At 40.2% G+C, this 24,883-nt stretch overlaps 1 protein-coding gene across 4 annotated transcripts in view; it reads left to right on the top strand.

The window, feature by feature from the left end:
• Window positions 1-24,883, top strand: part of LOC150087600 (uncharacterized) — a 268,271-nt gene that overhangs the window by 91,492 nt on the left and 151,896 nt on the right. For all 4 annotated transcript variants that reach the window (XM_090369160.1, XM_090369161.1, XM_090369163.1 and 1 more), the window contains exon 5: window positions 1,141-1,334. In XM_090369160.1, coding sequence (XP_090225286.1) covers window positions 1,141-1,334 — 194 coding nt within the window. The remainder of the gene's footprint in view (window positions 1-1,140; window positions 1,335-24,883) is intronic.

Raw genomic sequence — 24,883 nt, forward strand, 5'->3', positions numbered from 1 at the left:
ATGTGACGTTACGTTGGCAAATATGATGTGACGTTACCTGATAATTGGGGATGATGATGTCCTTATGGTATGTATTTAGGAAAGATAGAGATGATTGAAGGGTTGATGGGTTATGCTTCTTATCACAAGCAGCTTGAGCATGAAAAGAGCTTTTGTTGAGTCAGAAGTTACTTCTGTCAGCATAGGATCTGTGTTGTATGAGTTAGTTGGATGCAAAGATGTAATGACAGTAGGAGTAATATATAGACCAGAAGATTGTGAAGATTATGATGAGTGCCTCTACATGCCAATGGAATGGGCAACTAATTCTGAATGTCTTATAATGGGTGACTTCAGTCTGTCCTGAATTGTTTGGAATAAGTGCGCGGAAAACTTGTCATGGGCAACAAAACTTTATATAAATTAGAAGGCATGGGTTTTAATTTCAGAAAAGGAGACTGGGAATTTAAGATGCTTCAGGGGCATCTGTTAATTGGGTGGATTGCAGAGGTAGTTCAACTACATTAGAATTATGGAATACCTTCAAAGCAATAATCATAAAAGCATGAATGCATATATATACCATTAAGAAAATTGCATATATACCATTGCAGAGAGTTTGGCAAACATTTCACAAGTTGCACATTTTTTTAGGCTGTGATACGTTGAACAATCGGCCCCCCTCAATTCTCCCCCGAGTCACAGCACTCCAACCACATTGTGTCCATGGCTTTGCTGCTTTAGTCTGTGGCCTGATATTTAAAATTAATAAGATCAATAAATTTAATTAATTAATTATCAATACTATACTATCTAATAGAATCCTAAATGCAGTGATGCATATTACACTATATAATTTTAAGTTAGAGCTACCTATTTGCCACAATTAAAAATTTGAATTCCCTACCACTCTATATGCTAAAAAATTATATACATAAAATTATATGTTAATATATAGCATATAATTTACCATAAAAAGAGTTTTAAGAAGTTTAAATAAGGTTTTAAAAAAGGGTTTGCATTAAACTTGGTGTTTTTGATTTTTCAACATCCACTTAACAGTTTTACCACTCCTTACTCAGCTCCTTTTGTATGAAAATTATTGACTCTTTTATTTACTTCAAAACTTATCATTATTAATATCTGAATTTTTTCTTTCAGATATTATATGGGACATTTGATGATTTAGCTTATTCTAAAGATGCAGCTATACAAATTATGCTTGACCATCTCAACACAAATATGACAGAAAGTGACTTTTTGAAGTTGATCAGTGCTTTAGACACAAATGCAGAAATTCCTTCAATTTCACATCTTTTTGACACCATTAGTGTAATATCTTCTGTAGATACAAGGTAAAATAATTTTTTTTATTAAACTATTTTTATTAGGTTTTTTTATAACTCATAATATTTTTAATGTTTAAATGTGTTTTGTGGATTGAAATAGTTTTTATGATCCAGTATAGAGAGAGAGATGCTTTATTATATTCTAAAAATGGATAACTTTATATTTATCTAAATGAGCCATACAGCCGTTTTTCTAGCTCTTCTTTAATGTCTATATCAATAAACAATGTGTAATTTGCATATACAATTAAAATGATTAAATTGTGCAGATAAAAGGTTACATCCTAACTGGGAAGCTACTAACTGAGAAATGAATTTTTTTTTTTTTTTTTTTTTTTAATGAAAACCCCAAAAATGAAAGGTATAAGAACCTGTAGTACTTTGCTTGAGTTAAAGGTTGAGAAGATGAAAGAAAATACGTTTGACATTATTCTTTAATTTCTGTAGATTGTAATTTTCAGGGAATACATGTGAAGAGAGGTTGTTCCAAAAAAAAAAAAAAAAAACAGATGTTCAAGGGATAAATGAGGAAGAAGAAAAGTTGGTTCATTGAGTTTGAAGTAGACAGTAAATGGATGTTGATTAGTTGTGGGACAAAAACTGGTTTGAAAAAGAGAGGGGAATTAAAGAAGCCAATTCAGAAGAACAGTGCCCATGGAAGTATTTATAGAAAAGGCATGTGGCAGAAACTGAATATCTCTGAAACATAGTGGGGGGAGACTTTGTAAGAGAGGAGTCATTAATTAACCTAACTGCCCTCTTTTGAATAGATTCTAGAAGCCTGAGAGAAGTTATGGGGACACACTCCCTAGATGTGGGAACAATGTTTAATGGTAGGATGGATTTGAGATTTATACAGACTGAGTAGCTATTTAGTAGAAAAGTAACGTCAAGAGCGAAAGAGAAAACAGATTTTTATTGCAGAAGTTGCAATCTTTGTGATATGCTTATCACAAAGATTGACTAAAAGTCTGGGTAGTCCTTAATAGAGACGTGATCTTTCTAGAAGTCTCAGTGTCACCGCAGATAAGCATAGGAACAGAAGAATCCTTTTTACAGGATAGAAGTATTGAAATTAACTAAGTTATTTTTGCCACTTTGGAGATCAGCATTTAAGGAATAGGTAGCGACTCTTTGAAAAGTTGAATCTGATTCCGTAGGACAAGGTTTCTCAAACTGGAAAGTGGGATGCAGTAGGAGGAATTTTTCATCCTTTTTTTAGGAACTGGCTGGATATGAGTAAATTTCCAACATGATAGCCTAAATAAATTTAAGGACAGGTATGTGGAATGAACAGAGGGGTGAAATGGGAGCGTTTTTTTTTTTTTTTTTTTTTTTTTTTTTTGGCTGATGCTGCATAAGCTTGCTTCTTGCATCGTATGCCTCTACTAATGCTAATATAGAAGGTCAGGGAATGACCACCGCATATCTCGGAGCAATATGGCCTTAGTTGCTAATGCTCTTATAAACCAAATAACAAACAAACAAACAATCCGAGGTTTAGAAAACCACTCGACTCGACTATGTACATGGAAGGGTTGTTCATTAGAAAATGATCAAGAGTGTTGGGTGTGTGTGGTTAGGCTTGTCTGGTATTCTTAGGTAAATGAACAATCTTTGTGAGGTCATTAGTAATTGCAAAAGCCTCAGCACATGGGGTCAATGTGACTAGAAAACTGAAGTCAGCTAGAGTTGTGAATGATAAAATTGGCAAAGAACATTATCTCTGTTAGTTAGGTTGGACTGAAGAAAGGAAGTCAAAGAGTTCCAAGTAATTAGTGGAACTGGGAGATTGATAGAGGAAGCAGATGAATTAGATAGAATTTGATAGAAAGACTTTCAGCCAGAGAAGATTGAAAAGAGGAGATTCCAAGTTATTCAGTCTCTGACAGGAAATATAAGAGCAAACCTATGCACAATACCACCTTTAAAGCAAATGGAATCATACAATGAATAATTAGGACAACTTAGATTAGCAATGAATAACCTGATAATTGAAATTTTTTCAGAAAAGTAAGTGGGGCTTGGCAGACTCTAAGTGGAAATGGACGTCCTTGAGATTGAAATTGATAATACATATTTATGAAATGAAGAGAAAGTTCAGGAGATTTAGACCTTTTTGCAAATAGTTTCTTCTATTAGTTTGACTATTCAATGTGTATTTAGTAGTAAAGAAAAGGTGGTGGGGCATTTTGTATGAAGTAATGAAATGTTTGGCTATGGCTTACACTAGGCAAGAATATATCCAGGACCCTGAGATAACCTCGACAAGACAATATACCCCCATGCATACATACCACTCAGACTCCATCCAGTTATTACCTAGCAGAGTAGAGAGATGAAATGAGATTATATAACTGTCAGCCTCAACAACCTGACAGGGCAACTTGTTCTAGCAATGAATAATAATAATAAGATTCTTTATTAACATAAATTTTATACACTAGTGATTCCTTACACAGAAAGCCAGAGGAATCTTACAATTAGTTGTTTATACAAGTGATTTTGATTTATAAAAAAAAAATAATAAATAAATAAAATAATAACTAAATAATAATTAATAGATCAAAGCAAAGATAATAGTCAAAATATAAAAATGAATGAAGTAGTAATTACAGCGAAAAAGGACTACAAGTTGAGCTGAACATGAAATTACATCGGCTAACTAAGATCGGCACTTACATAAATGTCCTTTACAAACAGCAAGATGGGACAAGATGCCATCTCGATATGCCTTGTCTATCGTCCACAGGTCGATGTCGATGTTGAGCGAGTTGAGAGTGTCCAGAGTCACATTTGGGAAGTGTCTCTTGAAATTCTGTAACCGCTGGAGCCTTGAGCACAAGGAGGGAGCACTACGGAGATGTCTGCCTGGCAAACGCCAACCAACCGTGTTCCAGATGTTGATGTGATCCTGCTTAGCTGAGCACAGATGAAGGAATGACTTTATTTTTAGCACATGGGCTCTGTGGACTATGGGCGTATATTGCAGGTTGCAGCAGAGAGTAGATTTAGATGTTGTGTAGATCTGGTGCGACCACAAGTTGGCCCACTTCAGCACCCAGAATTCGAGGCCCCACAGTTTCATGAGGCTGGTGGGTGGTGCCGCCGACCAAACTTCCACGGCATAGGAGAGTACACTACAGAAATAAGTTGCGAGGTACTTCTTGATTATTTTCTTATTGTGCGTTTTGCACAGATCAATTTTCATTCCCCAGAACGCTCTCAGGGCTTTGGAATACTGAGCTTGGATTTGTTTTTTATATGTGAGGTTGGCATCAAGGATTACTCCTAGGAATTTGACACTGTCTGTGGGAGTCAGGACATTTCCTGCCAATACCGGAAGTAGAGAAGATGCAGTATCAGTAGAAGTCATCCGACTTGGCGTAAAGATAAGATAGTTTGACTTCTCTGGATTGACTGACAGGCCAAAAAATTTAGCATACTTATAGAATGTATTTAGGTAGCTGTTTACAGATTCAGAGGCGGTTTGTCTTTCTTGTGAGGGACCAACATGGCGTTTGCATGGCAAATAGCAAACAATATCATCAGCATAAGATAGGAACGCTGGAATTTGATCCATTAGTGGAACGAATATTGCTGCAAATAACAAGGCTGAGAGACAACTACCTTGTGGGATCCCTACTTCAACGCTTTTAGTGACTTTAACGCCATTGCCTTCAAAGTGAAGCATTCTCCTAGATAGCAAACTATTGAGGATCTCGAGCCTCTTTCCGGATATCCCGTAGAATCCCTCAAGTAAGGCAAGAAGGGGTGTTATTTGGACTGAGTCGAAAGCAGATTTCATGTCGAGAAAAATGGTGTGAAGATCTTCGTTGTCATTCCAGGCCTGAAGTATTTTCTGTGATAATGACTGTAGGCAGGTTACCGTAGATCTATTAAGCATGGCATAATGGGTGTGTTCTGGCCTATGCGCAAAGATTGTGAGTGCTACATCATTATAGATGCACTTCTCGAGGCATTTCAGGAAGGGAGAGGCAATTGATATTGGCCTGAAGTCAGCCGGTATTTTCGCATGAGACTTTTTCGGAACTGCCACGACTCTGTATGATAACCAGCTTGAAGGCACCTGTGCAAATTTGAGTACTTTGTTGTAGAGTTGAGTGATCTCTTTGCTGATGAAACGAGAAGCAATTTTTAGACTAAACAGAGGTATTGCGTCAATTTCTATGGTGGACTTGTCAGGTAGTGAATTTATTATTTTTATTAGTTGTTCTTTGGAAATTTCTGTATTACTAGTAGGTGAAGAAATGTTAATCGCTTCGTTCCAAGGATATGCTTCGGACTCACGGTGATCTCGCTTAAAACGCAGCACATGCTCACACCATTCCTGGACATATAAAGGCAGAGGGGTGCAAGTATGACTTGTGGACCACACACGTTTTTCCCTGGATAGGCGGCCGTTCATGAAATTGTCAATAGAAAATTGTTTCCTCTTTTGGAAATCCATCCTTGCTTTGGAAAATCTGGCGTATGACTCTTGTGAAGGCGACTTCTTGTAAGAGGCATGGGCTGCCTGTTTTTCCCTAAAGGCCTTGGTCAGGAGGTCATTCCACCATGGCTTTGAGTGGGGACTAAGGATGCAAGTTTTGGACATTGCAGACCTTGCAATGAATTCCATCCATCTCGAAAGCCAGTAGGCAGCCTCATTTATGTTAAGCTCAGCCAGTATGTTCCATGGATAAAGTTGGAAAAGGGTAGTAACATTTCCAATGTTGATGTATTTTGGATTGTATACTCTCCTGACAGTGTTCGTAGTTTGTACTTGTGTACGTTCATCCTTAGGTGCCTGCAGAGATATCATCGCAGTAGTCGGAACATGATCGGACGGGAGGAAGTTCTCAGTTATGGTCAGGGTTTCCTCTACTAAACAGTTTGAGAAGATGCACTGCAGGGTGGCATCGCCGTGTGAGGGAGGAATGAATAAGACCAATGCCCATTTCCGACATGTTCAATGACAGAGTATCTAGGAGCTTCTTTGTGGCTGGCAGTGGAAGGTTAAAGTCTCCGAGGATGATGAGCTTTTGCCGATGATTGATTGTGGATGACAGCCATGCTGTCAGATTAAGGACAGAATCCTCAGAAACTGGTGGAGGTAAATAAACGGCACACACAGAGATCGACAAACCAGCAATTTGGTAGATTCCAAGAACAGCTTCTATATCACCTCCTGGATAAGTGGATGCCTTAATCAGGGGTAGTGAACTCCTTTGACAGATTGCTACACCGCCACCTCGTCTCCCAATTCTATTAGCAGCCAGCATGTGATAGCCAAGATTTGAGGTGAAGGCAGCAATTTCCATTTCATCTCTGAGCCAGGTTTCAATCAGAATGACGAAGTCGTACTCTGAGCAGGAAAGCAAATCAAGTAGACCATCTAGCTTGTTTTTGACACTCCTGATGTTTTGTAGGAAACATCAAATTTTTACTTCGACAGAAGGTTGTACTATGATGAGATTACTCTTGGAACAGTATTTGCTTTTCACATAATGATCTGAAATCTCGTCCTGGGATCGATGTCGCGTTCGATGTGCTCTCATTCTGGATATTCTAACTGGAATGCGATCGGTCCGATGTTCGCTCGTCATCTCCACGTTAGACATCCATAAGTTGCACCCGCTCTCGGATATAATTTGGGAGACTCCGCTAGAGAGGACAGGTAGCTATGCTGGTGTAGTTATATATTGTTGTGGAATGGGGTTCGGGTTTGATAAGTTCTTGTTCTTTGGTGTCCCGTAGTATGGCATTACCAACAGACCTCTGGGCCAGTATTCTGCATTGAGGTATTGTTGGTAATTAGGCCCATCAATCTGAATCCTAAAGGAAGCATAAGACGGATGCTTGGTATTGATTTTGAAAGGCTTTCCGGGTATGCCTAGTTCCATTAGCATTAGTAGAGGCATTTGATGCAAGAAAGCAAGCTTATGCAGCATCAGCCAAAAAAAAAAAAAAAAAACCCACTTCCACTTCACCCCTCTGTTCGTTCAAAATACCTGTCCAGCTGAGCCTTAAACTTATTTAGGCTATCAACCTCCACCACAAGGGATGGAAGTCTGTTCCACCAACCAACCACCCGCTGGCTAAAGGCAAATTTCCGCACGTCTATCCTACATCTGTCTTTCCTCAATTTGAATTTATGCCCTCTCAGGTGATTTTTCTGAGCTAGAGGAAGAATCCCATCAGCATTGAGCATGCTTAAACCATTCAAGGCTTTATACACCTCTATCAGATCACCTCGCTGGTGCCTAGTCTCCAGACACTGTAATTTGCAAAACTTAAGCCTTTCTTCGTAAGAGCACCCCTTTGTTCCATTCACTAATCTTGTTGCCGTTCTCTGTACTCATTCCAGCAGCTCTACATCCTTCTTGAAATGAGGCCTCCAGACATGTATACAGTACTCTAGGTGTGGCCTGACCATTGCCTTATACAATGGAATAATCACCTCCTTATCCCTGCTGGAAAAATTCCTGTATATCATTGACAATACTCCATGAGCTACTCTTGCAGCCCATCTGCACTGCTCAGAGAACTTCATATCTGCCTGCACAACCACCCCCAAGTCCCTTTCATTCTCTACCACTGTCAGTGTAGTACCACAGAGTTGATACGTTGTTCTGGGGTTGCTGTTTCCCATGTGTAGTACTTGACATTTGTCAATGTTAAACTTCATTTGCCACCTCTCAGCCCATCTGCTCAACCTTTCCAGATCCTGTTGCAGCAGCATAGTGTCAGTAGTGTCCTTGACAACCCTGCCAACCTTTGTATCATCTGCAAACTTGTACATTAAGCTTGATATACCATCATCAATATCATTTATAAATACAGAAAACAATAATGGACCCAACACTGAGCCCTGAGGGACTCCACTAATAACATTAGTCCACGATGAGCAGCGTCCATTGATTACCACTCTCTGTCTTATCCCCCTCAACTACCCCTTTATCCATAGCAGCAGTTTGCCTCCAGTGTCACACTGCTCCAATTTGTGTAGCAGTCTTCCATGTGCAACAGTATCAAAAGCTTTTCTAAGATCCAAGTATATAATATCAAAGTTATTTCATGCATCCAGTTCTTTTGTGACTGCATCATAGTATCCAGTCAAGTTGGTCAGGCAAGACTTCCCCTTAACAAACCATGCTGTGTCTGAGTTATAACTGAAGTCTTGTCTAAATGATCCTGCAGTGCTTCTTTAACCAGTGCCTCCATTAATTTTCCTGGAACAGAAGTTAAGCTCACAGGTCTATAATTACTTGTGTCAGCCTTTGATCCTCCTTTGTGAATTGGGGTCACATTTACACATTTCCAGTCTATGGGTACCTCCCCTGAGTCCAAGGAAGCTCTCATAATTATGGCTAAGGGTTTGCTTACTTCCTTTGCTGCCTCCTATAATATAACTGGATAGATCCCATCCACCCCGGGTGCCTTTCTTGTGTTTATCTTCAACAGTTTCTCCTCCACTTTACTCCCAGTTATTTCAAGATTCTGTAGCTTACTGCTAGAGTTGAATACACCTCTGGCACTCCCCTTGCTGAATAACTCCTCATGTGTGAATGTCGATGCAAAATATTCATTTAGTTTGTTAGCTACCTGAGCAGGATCATCAACAGTTGACCCATCAATATCAAGTGGACCAATCTGATTCATCCCCTTCCTTCTAGAGTTTACATAAGTAAAGAACTCTTTGCTGTTTTACTTTGCATCCCTTGCCAAGGATTTCTCGTAATCTGCCTTCGCCTGCCTAACCTCCTTTGTAACTTGGTTGCATATCAACATGTATCTATCATAGGCTTCTGTGTCATGTGTTAATTTGTAAGTATCCCATGCATTTTTCTTCTCTGCCATATGCCTCATTAGTTCATCTGACATCCATTTTGGCCTAAACCTTGAACAATATTTCTTAGTTGGTATGTAAAGCCTAGTAGCTTCCAAGATAAGTTCTTTGAATGCTTCCCATTTTGAATTTGCTGTTGGTAACATCATCAGTTGGTCCCACTGTATAGAATTTAAATACTGTCTCAGTCCATCGTAGTCGCCTTTAAGGAAGCAATAACCCTTCCCTTTACCCCTAATGGTAGTTACCTCTTTGAGTAAATCCCACTTCAGCACACTGTGATCACTGCCACCTAGTGGTTCATTTATCTGCAGATTCTTAATGCATGAAGAATCACTGCTGATAATCAAATCAAGAGTATTACTCCCTCTAGTTGCCTCCCGAACATGCTGATGTAGAAAACAATCATCCAATAAATCCACAAAAGCCCTGCTAGTGTGTGAGTAACCAGCCCCCAAATTCCAGTCAATATCTGGGAAATTAAAATCTCCCATTATAAGACTCTCTGATTTACAGGCCCGCTCTATTTCCCTGTACAGTTCCTTATTATACTCATCAGAGTCATTAGGCCTATAGCACACTCCTACTCTCAATTTTGATCTCCCAATGCTTATGTCACACCAAACTGACACCAACACTGCACTGTCCGGTGATGTCGACTGGCTTCACTTCCTTGGTTTTTATGTGTTTCTTAACTAATAGCATAACCCCCTCCCCCCTTCCTATCCTGTCTATCCTTTCTGTAGACGTTGTAATCCCCAAATTGCAGTTCTGCATCCCTTATATCTGTGTGACACCACGTCTCTGATATCCCAACAATATCTGCCTTTGATGTTTTGAGCAATACCTCAAATTCATCAAATTTATTTACTAAACTCCTAGCATTGGTGTACACGCAAGTATACCTGCACCTGTTTCTATTCTTAGCTACCCTAACACAACCCATGTGTTTACTTGTACCGCAATGGCTCCCAGCAGTCTCTGAAATACCATGCATCTTGTTTTTCAGGCTTCTGCTCATTCTAATAGAAGCAGTGCAAGAATCTCTTTCACCACCGCCAGTGGCTACTGTCAATTTATTGGTCTTTGTCTCCCCCCAAGCTAGCAGTTTTCCGACACACCTAACACTGCCTCGATAGCATCAGCAGATATTCTTGCACCCTTTCTATTTAAGTGTATCCCATCCCTGTAGAAGCAATCTCTCCTGTTAACAAGTACAGTCCAGGCTGAAAAAAAGTCTACCCCTTGAGCCTTGCACAATCTTTCCAGGGCCGAATTGATCGACAAGGCTCTCATCATATACTCCCTCCTATCGTGTCTGGGCAGAATTGCAGACACTTTCAAATTCAACCCTAATTCTCGGCTTTTGTTCAACAGTGACCTGTACTTGTTAAGTAATTCTGCCATCAATAGTGCCTGAATTTCTTCAACTTTTGTCAACGGATCCAGCCTGCTAATGAAGATATTTGCACGAGTATTGCTGGTGGCTTGGCGATCTCGTATTCTGAGGCTAGTGTTAACTACTCTTGTGCCAATCAAGGTGGTTTTGCTGTTTCTGGAATACAGTTGGCGTGGGGATGCTTGCGTCGGTTGAGGTCCGGGCATCTGGCTTTGCTGTGCTCCATTCATGCCTGCAATGTCAGAGTTCCGTTTCGTTGATATTAGCATGGCGCTATAGGCGCTGTCTTTAGAGAGTGTAACTGTATCTGTTTCGGGTAGTAGCGATGACTCAGGTGTGGGAGATGGGCGTTCCAGTGGGCCAGGACGAGGGAGTCTAGTGTTCACGGGCAAGAGACCTTGTAGTACGCTCAAGGACTTTCATTGATAATCTTCAAGCTGGCTCAGACGTTCCCTTAGCGAGCTATTTTCTGAATACAGTTTTCTTAGAATGCCTTCAATAGTTTCAAGTTTCTCAGTGTTACACCTGCAAAAAGCGCAGCTGACTTGAGCCTGTGATTCCATTTGAGAATAATTATCAGTAACCCCAGGGAAAAAGTTGCTATTCGTAGCCGGTTCACTGAGAGTGGAATTGATATGTGTGGTGACGTCATTAACAACATTCAGCATTCTAGAGGGAGAGACTGTGGGGGAGGGAGACAGTTGCACTAAGGGAGCAGCCAAATTGCCAACTGTATCTGACGAATCCCTATTTTGCTTGCGGCAGAGTACACATCTCCATTTTGATTTCCTAAGTTGTGCTGTCCGTTTTAGATCTTTAATGCCACTACAAAAATTGCAAAAAAGAAGCTGGCATGATAATGATGAGCATTTTATTAGGCAGTCGGAAAGTTTTTCGCAGCTCGAGCAGGGTTGCATATTTTTCGATGGCATTGTACCCAAAATTCGCTAAACACTACAGGGAGAGATATGGCAAGGTTGCTGACAAAGTAAAAGCAGACTACTTACTGACCCAGGAATGTTCCTTCAGGCTAGGATTAAGTAGGGTGATGAAGAGCTGACCGCTTACTTTTCGCAGTATGTGGGCTCGAAAGGGTAAATGAATACACACTGTACTCTCAATGGTGAACAATAAGGTCCGATTCAACTTTAGCAATTCTGCCAGGAAATCCGAAATTACTGTACGAAATAGTAGCAAAAACACTTTGATTTTCACTCTTCACGAGCTATGAATATAGATCTAAGACATTAGATGAAAATTAAAATGGTTACACTAGTTTAAGAAACTAAAACAATTGAAGTAAGCGGAGCATGTAAATAACCCGACCCGAACAATCACGCGCACGCGCACTCGCGTGACTCTGGAATGACTCTGGCTAAAAGAAAACTTCCTACAATCTAACTCAACCTCAACCACTGTAATTTATATTTATGGTCCCTAGTTCTGGAATCCCTCTCAGAGCCTTATAAACCTCAATCATGTTACCTCTGAGGTGACCTGATTCTGGTGAACTGTCTAGTGGCCTGCTTGAAAACATCATTTTAGAGCTCTATTCTTGAACTATAAGAAAGAGAAAGATTGGATCTCACCATAATGCCCATTATAACTTCAGAAGACATCAGACATACTTTTCATGATGGAAGATGGGGGATTGCCTCAGAGTTGGTCTAGAGAGTAAACTTGGGTTTCAGCTATTCAAGACTCCAATAACCAAAGTGTTGCTATTGCACTGGTTGATGAGAGTCATTTACCACCTAGTATTGCCTGCTAAAACAGAGGAGCAGCATTCCTCTGTGTGGTGAGGATGCCACATCTTGACTCCTGCTTATGTTTGGTTCATATCTAGATGGTCACCTCCAGTATAAGATGTACCATATTTCAGAGGTTCTACCCAGTGATTCTCATCAAGATGAGAATCAAACGAAACTTGCTCTTTCGGTTGATGAGAATCAACCGAAAGAGCAAGCTGGCTTTAGGACAGGATTCTCAACTAGTGATCACCTTCACGTAATATCACAGCTAATGGAGAAAGCAAATGAATATAAAACACCATTATGCCTGGCATTTGTGGATTATAAAAAGGCATTTGACTCCATACAGCATAAGGCAATGTTTCGGGCACTGGAAAGACAAGGCATAGATACCCCATATATTATCCACAATATCTCCAAAGTTTACTGCTCTTGAGGAAGCGTTCAGAAGATTAGACTGGTCGTAGAAAGGACTCAATGTGAATGGAGAGTACCTAAACCATTTATGATTTGCAGATGACATTGTGGTCATAAGCCACAATCCCAAAGGATTAGAGGAAAATCTTAATCAGTTATGCAGAGTTAGTAACGATTTTGGATTAAATACAAATATAGTTAAAACAAAAGTAATGATGAACAAGTATGCCACAGAAAGGGATATAATGATTGAAGGAGCAATAATTGAAGAGGTGGAGTCACTTATCTGGGACAAGTCATCAGCTGTAATAATGATAAATGGCTGGAAGTCAAGAGCATTAGCATTAGTAGTATGTCCGTTCTGATTATCCCTGTCCGAGACTTGGCAATTTGGAATCTCCTCTCTTTGATCTTCTCTGGCTTAAAATCTCTCTACCTCATTGTGTAAAATTCATCTGTTGTGTCTACCGTTCTCCCAACTCCACTAATCACTTGGAGCTCTTTGACTTCCTCTCTTTGCAACTTGACTTTCTCCAGTACAACTTTCCTAACAGTGAGGTAATTTTCATTGGTGATTTTAACGTTCACAACTCCAGCTGGCTTCCGTTTTCTAGTCACACCGACCCAGCAGGTCGAGATGCTGAGGCTTTTGCAATTACTAATGACCTAGCAGAGATTGTTCATTTACCTACAAGAATACAAGACAATCCTAATCATACAGCCAATACGCTTGATCTTTTTCTCACAAACAACCCTTCTAAATACAAGGTTGAAGTGAGAGGTCCATTAGGCACTTCAGATCACAACTTGGTGATTGCCTCTTCTCCAATGGAACCTTTATCTCATGGCTATTCCCAACCTCGTATTGTTTGACATTACAAGAATGCAAAATGGGATGACCTGCGAGACTTCTTTTCTTCTTTTCCTTGGTCTGATTACTGTTTCAAAACTTCTGATGTCAACGTTTGCTCAGATCGTGTCAGTGAAATTATTCTTGCAGGAATGGAATCCTTTATCCCACACTCCACTTTAAAATCTCGTCCTTTATCTAAACTTTGGTTTTCCAATAAATGTGCTAAGGCTGTCCAAGAGAAGAACGTTGCATATCGTAATTGGCTTGTTTCTAATTCTTCAGTTTCATTTTCTGCCTACACCAAAGCTCGCAACAATTGTAAAGCAGTTATTAATCCGTCCAAACTAGAGTTTGAACAGGCTAAGAGTAGAAAACTTGCTTCTTGCCCTAATGGTAGCCGAGCATTCTGGTCTCTTGCCAAAGCTATTGGCCGCAACTTTTGCCCATCTCTGCTCCCACCTCTGTCCAAACCAGATGGTTCTGTTGTCACTTCAGCCAAGGATAAAGCTGACCTGCTAGCATCCCATTTTTCTTTGAGCTCATGTATTAATGATCTTGGTAAAACACCTCCCACCATTCCTAACACGCTCCATTCAATGCCTCCTGTGGTCTTCCGTCAAAAGGATATCAGAAGGATTTTGATGAATCTTGATGCTAAGAAAGCTTCAGGTCCTGATGGTATTTCTCCACTTGTTCTCAAAACCTGTGCTCCTGAACTTACTCCTATTCTTTGCCGCCTTTTTTCACTTTCTTATTCCAAAGGTGTTTTTCCTTCTGCTTGGAAATTTGCTCATATCCAGCCAGTTCCTAAAAAGGGTGACAAATCCCTCCCATCCAATTATCGTCCCATTGCAATTACTTCTACTCTTTCTAAAGTAATGGAGAAATCAATTAACCGCCAACTCTTAAACTACCTAGAAACCTTCCGTCTGATCAACGATCGCCAGTATGGATTCCGTCAGTGTCGATCCACTGGTGATATTCTGGCTTATGTTACCCATTTATGGACTAATTCAATGGAAAGGTTCGGTGAAACACAAGTAGTTGCTCTTGACATCTCAAAGGCTTTTGATCATGTTTGGCATAAAGGTCTTCTAAACAAGCTTCCATCTTATGGTTTGCCAACTGTTTTTAGTAATTGGTTATCCAGTTTTCTCTCTGATCGCTCACTGAGGGTGATGGTAGATGGCTCTCTGTCTTCTAACTTCTCCACTAATGCCGGTGTCCCCCAAGGTTCAGTTCTTTCCCCCACTCTTTTCCTCTTGTATATCAATGACCTTCTTCCATTGACTGGAAATCCTATCCATAGTTTTGCCGATGATAGCACATTGCATTCAACTTTCCATTTTGAGAAACCTTCTCCAGCTCAATCAGCTTCAAGTTCTCGAAAATCTGCTGTCAATTCCTTAAATGCCGATCTTCAGGTAATTCTCCAGTGGGGCAAAGACAACTTAGTTGATTTCAACCCTTCTAAAACTCAATCTTGTCTTATATCTCGCAAAAAGGATTCTTCTGCTCCTATGCTTATCTTTAGTGACACTCCGATTTCTAGGCAAAATGATATATCTGTTTTGGGGATTACCCTGACTTCTAATCTCTCTTGGCACAAGCACATTACATATATTGCTTCCTCTGCATCTAAAAAACTTGGTTTCTTTTTCGCTCTCGGCGTTACTTTTCTCCCAAACAGCTGCTCACTCTGTATAAATCGCAAATCCGCCCTGCCATGGAATATTGTTCCCATGTTGGTGGTGCCCCCAAAACCTTTCTCAGGCTTCTTGATTCCATTCAGAAGAGGGCAGTTAGGTTAATTAATGATTCATCTCTAACAGAGTCTCTCCACTCGCTGTCTCATAGATGCACTGTTTCTGCTGCATGCCTCTTCTACAGATACTTCCATGGGCACTGTTCTTCTGAATTGGCTTCTATAATTCCCGCTCTCTCTTTCAAAACAGTCCAAACACGTGCCGCCACCAGCCAACATCCATTTACTGTCCAACTTCAAACCCATAGAACCAACTTTTCATCTTCCTCATTTATTCATTCAACTGCCGTTTTCTGGAACAACCTTCCTTCATACGTATTTCCTGAAAATTACAATCTACAGAAGTTCAAGTCCAATGTCAACAAATATCTTCTTTCGTCTTCTCAATCTCCAACCCTAGCACGGTACTAAGTACTATAGGTTATAATACCTCTCGTGTTTGGGGTTCTCGTAAAAAAAAAAAAAAAAAAAAAAAAAAAAAGTAGAGGCATTTGATGCAAGAAAGCAAGCTTATGCAGCATCAGCCAAAAAAAAAAAAATAAAGTAAAATAGATAAATAAAAAATAACCACTTCCACTTCACCCATCTGTTCGTTCGAAATACCTGTCCAGCTGAGCCTTAAACTTATTTAGGCTATCAACTTCCACGACAAGAGATGTAAGTCTGTTCCACCTACCAACCACCCGCTGGCTAAAGGCAAATTTCCACACATCTATCCTACATCTGTCTTTCCTCAATTTGAATTTATGCCCTCTCAGGTGATTATTCTGAGCAAGAGGAAGAATCCCATCAACATTGAGCATGCTTAAACCATTCAAGGCTTTGTACATCTCTATCAGATCACCTCGCTGGTGCCTAGTCTCCAGACACTGTAATTCGCAAAACTTAAGCCTTTCTTCGTAAGAGCACCCCTTTGTTCCATTCACTGATCTTGTTGCCCCTCTCTGTACTTGTTCCAGCAGCTCTACATCCTTCTTGAAATGAGGCCTCCAGGCCTGTATACAGTACTCTAGGTGTGGCCTGACCATTGCCTTATACAAGGGAATAATCACCTCCTTATCCCTGCTAGAAAAATTCCTATATATCATTGACAATACACCATGAGCTACTCTTGCAGCCCATCTGCACTGCTCAGAGAACGTCATATCTGCCTGCACAACCGCCCCCAGGTCCCTTTCATTCTCTACCACTGTCAGTGTAGTACCACAGAGTTGATACATTGCTCTGGGTTTGCTGTTTCCCATATGTAGTACTCTACATTTGTCAATGTTAAACTTCATTTGCCACCTCTCAGCCCATCTGCTCAACCATTCCAGATCCTGTTGCAGCAGCATAGTGTCAGTAGTGTCCTTGACAACCCTGCCAACCTTCTTATCGTCTGCAAACTTGGACATTAAGCTTGATATACCATCATCAATATCATTTATAAATACAGAAAACAATAATGGACCCAACACTGAACCCTGAGGGACTCCACTAATAACATTAGTCCACGATGAGCAGTGTCCATTAATTACCACTCTCTGTCTTCTCCCCGTCAACCACCCCTTTATCCATAGCAGCAATTTGCCTCCAATGCCGCACTGCTCCAATTTGTGCAGCAGTCTTCCATGTGCAACAGTATCAAAAGCCTTTCTAAGATCCAAGTATATAATATCAAAGTTATTCCCTGCATCATAGTATCCAATCAAATTGGTCAGGCAAGACTTCCCCTTAACAAAACCATGCTGTGTCCGAGCTATAACTGAAGTCTTGTGTAGATGATCCTGCAGTGCTTCTTTAACCAGTGCCTCCATTAATTTTCCAGTAACAGAAGTTAAACTCACAGGTCTATAATTACTTGTGTCAGCCTTTGATCCTCCCTTGTGAATTGGGATCACATTTGCACATCTCCAGTCCATGGGTACCTCCCCTGAGTCCAAGGAAGCTCTCATAATTATGACTAAGGGTTTGCTTACTTCCTTTGCTGCGTCCTTTAATGTAACTGGATAGATCCCATCCACCCCAGGTGCCTTTCTTGTGTTTATCTTCAACAATTTCTCCTCCACTTTACTCTCAGTTATTACAAGATTCTCTAGCTTACTGCTAGAGTTGAATACACCTCTGGCATTCCCCTCGCTGAATAACTCCTCATGTGTGAATGTCGATGCAAAATATTCATTTAGTTTCTTAGCTACCTGAGCAGGGTCATCAACAGTTGACCCATCGATATCAAGTGGACCAATCTGATTCGTCCCATTCCTTCTAGAGTTTACATAAGTAAAGAACTCTTTGCTGTTTTTCTTCGCATCCCTTGCCAAGGATCTCTCGTAATATGCCTTCGCCTACCTAACCTCCTTTGTAACTTGGTTACAGATCAACTTGTATCTATCATAGGCTTCTGTGTCACGTGTTAATTTGTATGTATCCCATGCATTTTTCTTCTCTGCCATATGCCTCATTAGTTCATCTGACATCCAATTAGGCCTAAACCTTGAACAATAGTTCTTAGTTGGTATGTAAAGCCTAGTAGCTTCCAAGATAAGTTCTTTGAATGCTTCCCATTTTGAATTTGCTGTTGGTAACATCATCAGTTGATCCCACTGTATAGAATTTAAATACTGTCTCAGTCCATCGCAGTCGCCTTTACGAAAGCAATACCCCTTATCTTTACCCCTAATGGTAGTTACCTCTTTGAGTAACTCCCACTTCAGAACACTGTGATCACTGCCACCTAGTGGTTCATTTATCTGCAGATTCTTAATGCATGAAGAATCACTGCTGATAATCAAATCAAGAGTATTACTCCCTCTAGTTGCCTTCCAAACATGCTGATGTAGAAAACAATCATCCAATAAATCCACAAAAGCCTTGCTAGTGTATGAGTGACCAGCCCCCAAATTCCAGTCAATATCTGGGAAATTAAAATCTCCCATTATAAGACTCTCTGATTTACTGGCCCGCTCTATTTCCCTGTACAGTTCCTTATTATACTCATCAGAGTCATTAGGCCTATAGCACACTCCTACTCTCAATTTTGATCTCCCAATGCTTATGTCACACCAAACTGACTCAACACTGCACTGTCCGGTGATGTCGACTGGCTTCACTTCCTTGGATTTTATGTGTTTCTTAACTATTAGCATAACCCCTCCTCCCTTCCTATCCTGTCTATCCTTTCCGTAGACATTGTACTCCCCAAATTCCAGTTCTGCATTCCTTATATCTGTGTGACACCACGTCTCTGAAATCCCAACAATATCTGCCTTTGATTTTTTGAGCAATACCTCAAATTCATCAAATTTATTTACTAAACTCCTAGCATTGGTGTACATGCAAGTATACATGCACCTGCTCTTCCTCTTAGCCACCCTAACACAACCCATGTGTTCACTTGTACCCCCATGATTCCCAGCAGTCTCTGAAATATCTTGCATCTTATTTTCCAGGCTGCTGCTCATTCCAATAGAAGGAGTGCAAGAATCACTTTCTCCTCTGCCAGTGGCTACTGTTAATCTATTAGTCTTTGTATCCCCCCAATCTACCAGTTTTCCGACCCCCCGAACACTGCCTCGATAGCATCAGCAAATATTCTTGCACCCTTTCTATTTAAGTGTATCCCATCCCTGTAGAAGCAGTCTCTCCTGTTAACAAGTACAGACCAGGCTGAAAAAAATTCTACCCCTTGAGCCCTGCACAATCTTTCCAGGGCCGAATTGATCGATAGGGCTCTCATCATATACTCCCTCCTATCGTGTCTGGGCAGAATTGCAGACACTTTCAAATTCAACCCTAATTCACGGCTTTTTTTCATCAGTGACTTGTACTTGTTAAGTAATTCCACCGGTCTCCTAGAAGAATAAATTTTGGATGGATAGCATTCAAGAAATATAGTCACATACTGAGGAGCAATATCCCAATTTGTCTGAAACCTAAAATAATTAACTAGTGTATACTCCCACCATGACTTATGGAAGTGAAACTTGGACACTCACCAAAAGAATGGAAGAGAAGCTGAGAACTACACCTCGAAGAATGGAACGAATTATATTGGGAATCAGACTGTTAGATAAGAAGAGAAACACGTGGATTAGGTAGCAAACTCAAATAAAGGACATTCTTATCAAAACTAAAGAACTAAAATGGTCTTGGGCAGGTCACATAGCTCGAAGACATAATGATGGATGGACTAAGAAAATAACAGAATGGTACCCAAGAGGAGCTAGAAGAAAACCTGGAAGACAACAACGGAGAGAGACAGATGAAATTCATGAGTTTGTGGGTAGTAAATGGATGGCCATTGCGCAAAACAGAAGGAACTGGAAATTTGTTGGAGAGGCCTTCATCCTGCAGTGGATTGAAAATGGCTGATGATGATGATGACCCAGAGTTACTAAAAGTCCTACCATCATGAAAGTGCAAACGGAGGATTTGGTTTCATATCCTCCATTCCTCTGAATATCAGTTCCATCTGCATTGGCCCTTGTGGGTAGCTTAGTTGGTTGAATTGCTGTCCTCCGAACACCAGGGGGAAAAGACTTGAGTTTGTGTCCCATTAATGACATGAGGAATTTTTTTGTGGGTATTTTTCCCAACATGGCTGAGTTAGTTGGGCTCAAGTGAGGGTAGCATGGTTTTTACTCCTGGACAGTCGAATTTTTCATCCAGCAAAGAGAAAATTGACCACAGAACACATATATGGAGCAGTATGGCCTTAGTCTTACAACTCGATTACAACAACCACCATCAGCATTTTAGACTCTCAGGTAGTAAGTCCCTAGCTCGTCATACCTGTGAGAATGTTTGTGATTTTCATCAAGGACTATAGTCTGTTTCCTATAATCTCGTTCAATCTCTGTCTCCCCTTCCCTCGATGGTCAAGTGGCTATTTTTCTTTCAGTTGTCTGATCATCATCTTTTTGGCTTGGTTGGATGACATTGCATTGGGAGCTGTATGAGTGTTGCTTGTATGTTGATTAGTAGTACTCATATAGCACGCCCAATGTATAAGTGCTGCTGGTATTGTGATTAGTTCTCCCAATGCTGCATTGGGGCAGGACAGAAACAAGATAGTTGTGCTACAATGATAATATATGTTCTCTGGCTATTGTTTTGGCCCTCCTGGAAAGGGAAGGGTTAGGTACTATAGCTACCATGCTATAGAAAATTGCAGGCTGTGAGTTCACAGTCTCAAATACTTAAACAGCTATAGGTGCAGTGGAGAAAAATTGCTCTCTGTTTCTGTTATATTTCATGGATGAACATTTGGTATTCTGTGGATTATCATCTGTAGTTGTGGATAACAGATAAAGTACTGTTGAAGAACTTGGCGTGTGACATTAAAGGAACTAAGGGGTGGGGGTTAAGTTGCTTCCATGCTGAAGGAAATGCAGGCTGTCTGTTTACAGATTAGTTGTAAGATTTGCATCCTCTCAAGACATGGATTAGTTGTAAGGCTAGCATCCTCTCAAGAGAACTTGTGCACAATGTTGATTTACTACATTCACAGAAAAAGATAAATGATGTATGTGCTCAGACTGTCAGCAAACATAGGCCATAGGGAACAACTTTTTTATCTAAGAGAAATTAGAGAATGGAAAAAAAAAAAATTAAAACTGTAACTTATCTTTATAGTAATGACATAAGTGTTGATTACAGGCTGATTACAGGGTTTAAACCTGTGGAATTATGATTAAATATTTTGTGGAGAGGAAAATGGACAGTCACATAAAGCAGCCAACCTAAGAGAATCAACAAAATCAACAATAGCAATCAGGGGTAACAGGAAGAGCTTGCCATACTGACATACCACTTTCAAAATGTATGATGCTTGACAAACAAATTGTCTCTTCACAAAACTTTTTCTTTCTTGAAAGATGTACCTTATTAATAAGAAACCTATTTAGTATAAATAAAATAAATAAATAAATAGAAAGTAGCTCATGGTGTCTTGTCAATGATATACAGGAATTTTTCTAGCAGGGATAAGGAGGTAACTATTCCCTTGTATAAGGAAATGGTCAGGCCACATCTTGAGTACTGTATACAGGTCTGGAGGCCTCATTTCAAGAAGGATGTAGAGCTGCTGGACCGAGTACAGAGAAGGGCAACAAGATTAGTGAATGGAACAAAGGGTTGCTCTTACGAAGAAAGGCTTAAGTTTTGCAAATTACCGTGTCTGGAGACTAGGCACCGGTGAGGTGATCTGATAGATGTGTATAAAGTAGTGAATGGTTTGAGCATGCTCAATGCTGATGGGATTCTTCCTGTTGCTCAGAATAATCACCTGAGAGGGCATAAATTCAAATTGAGGAAAGACAGATAGATGTGCGGAAGTTTGCCTTTAGCCAGTGGGTAGTTGATTGGTGGAACAGACTTCCATCCCTTGTTGTGGAAGTTGATAGCCTAAATAAATTTAAGGCTCAGCTGGACAGGTATTTCGAATGAACGGAAGGGTGAAGTGGAAGTGGGTTTTTTTTTTTTTTTTTTGGCTGATGCTACATAAGCTTGCTTTCTTGCATCATATGCAAGAAAGAAAAGCATAGATCTGAAAGCCACAGATTGCAAATAGAAGAGATAGAAGAGGGGTTTAAGTGATATTTTTTAACATAGACTTTCAAATAGAAAGCATAAAAGCAAAACAAACAGTATGAAAGCCATGTGTACAGTATTAAAAAATTATAGACTTTTCCATATCTGTGTCAGTTACCTCTCTCCATCCTCCATTATCATAATGACAGCAATTGAATGGAGTTTAGAAGTGGCAAATAATGCAAGAAGCAATGTTTATGCAGCATCAGGAAAAAAATCAGCTTTTCACCTATCAGTCCCTTCCAATAGGTTGTCTAGGTCTCCATTGAATATGTTTAGACTATCCACTTCTGCAAGAACATTCTCTCAGATACGCCAGACAAGCTGTACTTGCTACTTGGGAGTCAAAACACTGTTGGAACTGACATTCGGGTGACATTCAAGTCAAGTGGACCCAATTTTGGCGAAGTCTGGATGGTCTGTGACAGCCAAATCCTCTGCTTGCACCTTCATGATGGTGGGACTGTTAGTAATCCTGGGTTTAACCCAGGATTACTAACAGCATGCACTCCATGCACAAGCACACGGTGGGTGACCACCCAGGTGTGAACCAACATAACCAGGGGTTGAGGTGTGGTGCCCACACCACATGGAGGAATGCCACCCCCTCTGTGTTATTGGGCAATACTAGGTGATAGATGACTCTCATCAACCACTGCAATACCACCACTTTGCTTATTGAAAGCTTGAAGTGGTGGAACCCATGTTTAGTCTCCAGATCTAAGTTCCGGTCCACCCTTCTCCATTTCTTCCATCATGCAGTATGACTGATGAATTTTGAGGTTATGATGAATATCATGGCGAGATCCCATCTTCCTTGCATTTCAAGGGTACAGCTCTAAAATGACATTTTCAGGCTGGCTGCTAGTTAGTACACCGAACCGAACCTATTGGTAACCCTTTAGGAGGCTTCCGGATCAGCTAGTGTATAATCTTGCTACCTCTACTCTTCCAGATAGTGACTGGAGGGAGGGAGTTGGAGTAGTGTATATGTGGGGAGGCATTGTCGAAGCCACGTGATGTCAGTGATCTGGGTATATTCTTACCATGTGTATGCCATATCCAAAAATTTCATTACTTCATACAGCATATCCCCCCCCCCCACTTTATTTTACTATTGAATACACCACGAATTGTCAAACTAATAGCGTAAGTTTATCTGTGAAAAGATCTAAACCTCCAAACACTTCCTAAATTTCATTTCACAAAATGCGTGGTCTTAATTCTAATCTCAACGATGTCCCTTTTCACTTGCAGTCTGCCAAACCCAGTGTACTTTTTCTGACAGAATCTCAGTTATTGGTTGATTCAACTACTGCTCATCTCAGCTGCCCAAATTATTCGCTGTATGATTCCTTTTGCCTCAAAGGTGGTACTTGTGCATATGTCCGTTCCAATATTCCCTGTCAGAGACTTCGTAATTTGGAATCTCCTCTTTTTCGAACTTCTCTGCCTTAAAATCTCACTACCTCATTGTGTCAAATTCATCTGTTGTCTCTACCATTCTCCCAACTCCACTAATCACTTGGAGCTCTTTGACTTCCTCTCTTTGCAACTTGACTTTCTCCAGTCCAACTTTCCTAACAGTGAGGTAATTTTCCATGGTGATTTTAATGTTCACAACTCCAGCTGGCTTCTGTTTTCTAGTCATCCTCAGTAAAAGTGCTATTTAAACTGCCGAATTCAGCCTTATATCCCTAATCCCATTTGTTGTTTTAAATGCCAAAAATATGTACATTCCCAACAAGTATGCAGAGGTGTTGCCATTTGTCCTATTTGTATAGAAGGAGACTGTTCAGCCTCAAGTCCCATTTGCCCCAACTGCAAAGAAAGTCACCCAGCTTCTCCAAATCTTGTGAAATGTGGAAAACAGGGAAGAAAATCCAAAAATATAAAATAGAGCACAAAGTCACATACCCTGAGGTGCATAGACAGGTTATATTGACCATGTTAAATCGTTCATATGCATCTCACACTCGAAGCTTTCATTCAACAGCAGTTCAAACAGATGTATCAATACCTCCCAGCACATCTCTAGCTAACTGGGTTAAAAATACATTATCAAACTCTGGAAAAGACACACATCAAACTAAAACCATTGAATTGACCAACACTCCAGTCAGTATCCCAACTGATACTCTGACAATCCCGCACGACAAAGAAAAATTAAAAACTACTAAAGACAACAAGAAACCTGAATCATCCACCAATAGTATGGAAGTAGATGTACACTCAGATCATTAGGAACCCATACTAGAACTTCACACAAATGACACTGTGGATACCGGATGCCCCACCTTCCCAAAAAAAGACCGAAAAAAATGCTTCTCAAACAAAAAACAATCAGACAAACTAAACCTAAACCTAACTAAACTCAACTAAACCTAAATGAATCACAGTATCTTACAATGGAATTGCAGAGGTTTTCGTTGCAACACTGATGATATTCAATACCTAATTAACCAATATTCTCCAGTTGCCTCCTGTTTACAGGAAACTTATCTAACCTCACAAATTTCTCCTTTGATAAAGAACTATTGCCTTTATCGAAGAGATCGAAATACAGCTAATGCTGCCCATGGTGGTGTAGCAATCCTAGTAAATTCGAAGATCCCAACTAAACATATCTCACTTCAAACTGAAATTGAAGCTGTTGCTATTCGTATAACTCTCCATAGTGCAATAACACTTGTCTCAATCTACCTACTGCCAAACCGTACTTACTCTTTAAAAGATCTTGAAGACCTCTTTATACAGATACCTCCACCTCTCTGTATATTAGGGGACTTTAATGGGCACCACCCCTTATGGGGGCTCTCCTAAATTAGATAGACGGGGTAGCCTAATTGAAAGCTTTTTAGAAGCACTAAATATCACCATACTCAATACTGGTTCACTGACACATATACAACTCCCAACAGGACACACCTCAGCAATAGATCTCTCAA

This window comes from Mastigoproctus giganteus, chromosome 3 (genome assembly GCF_048544385.1).
Source record: "Mastigoproctus giganteus isolate SK-2022 chromosome 3, ASM4854438v1, whole genome shotgun sequence".
Taxonomy (NCBI): domain Eukaryota; kingdom Metazoa; phylum Arthropoda; class Arachnida; order Uropygi; family Thelyphonidae; genus Mastigoproctus; species Mastigoproctus giganteus.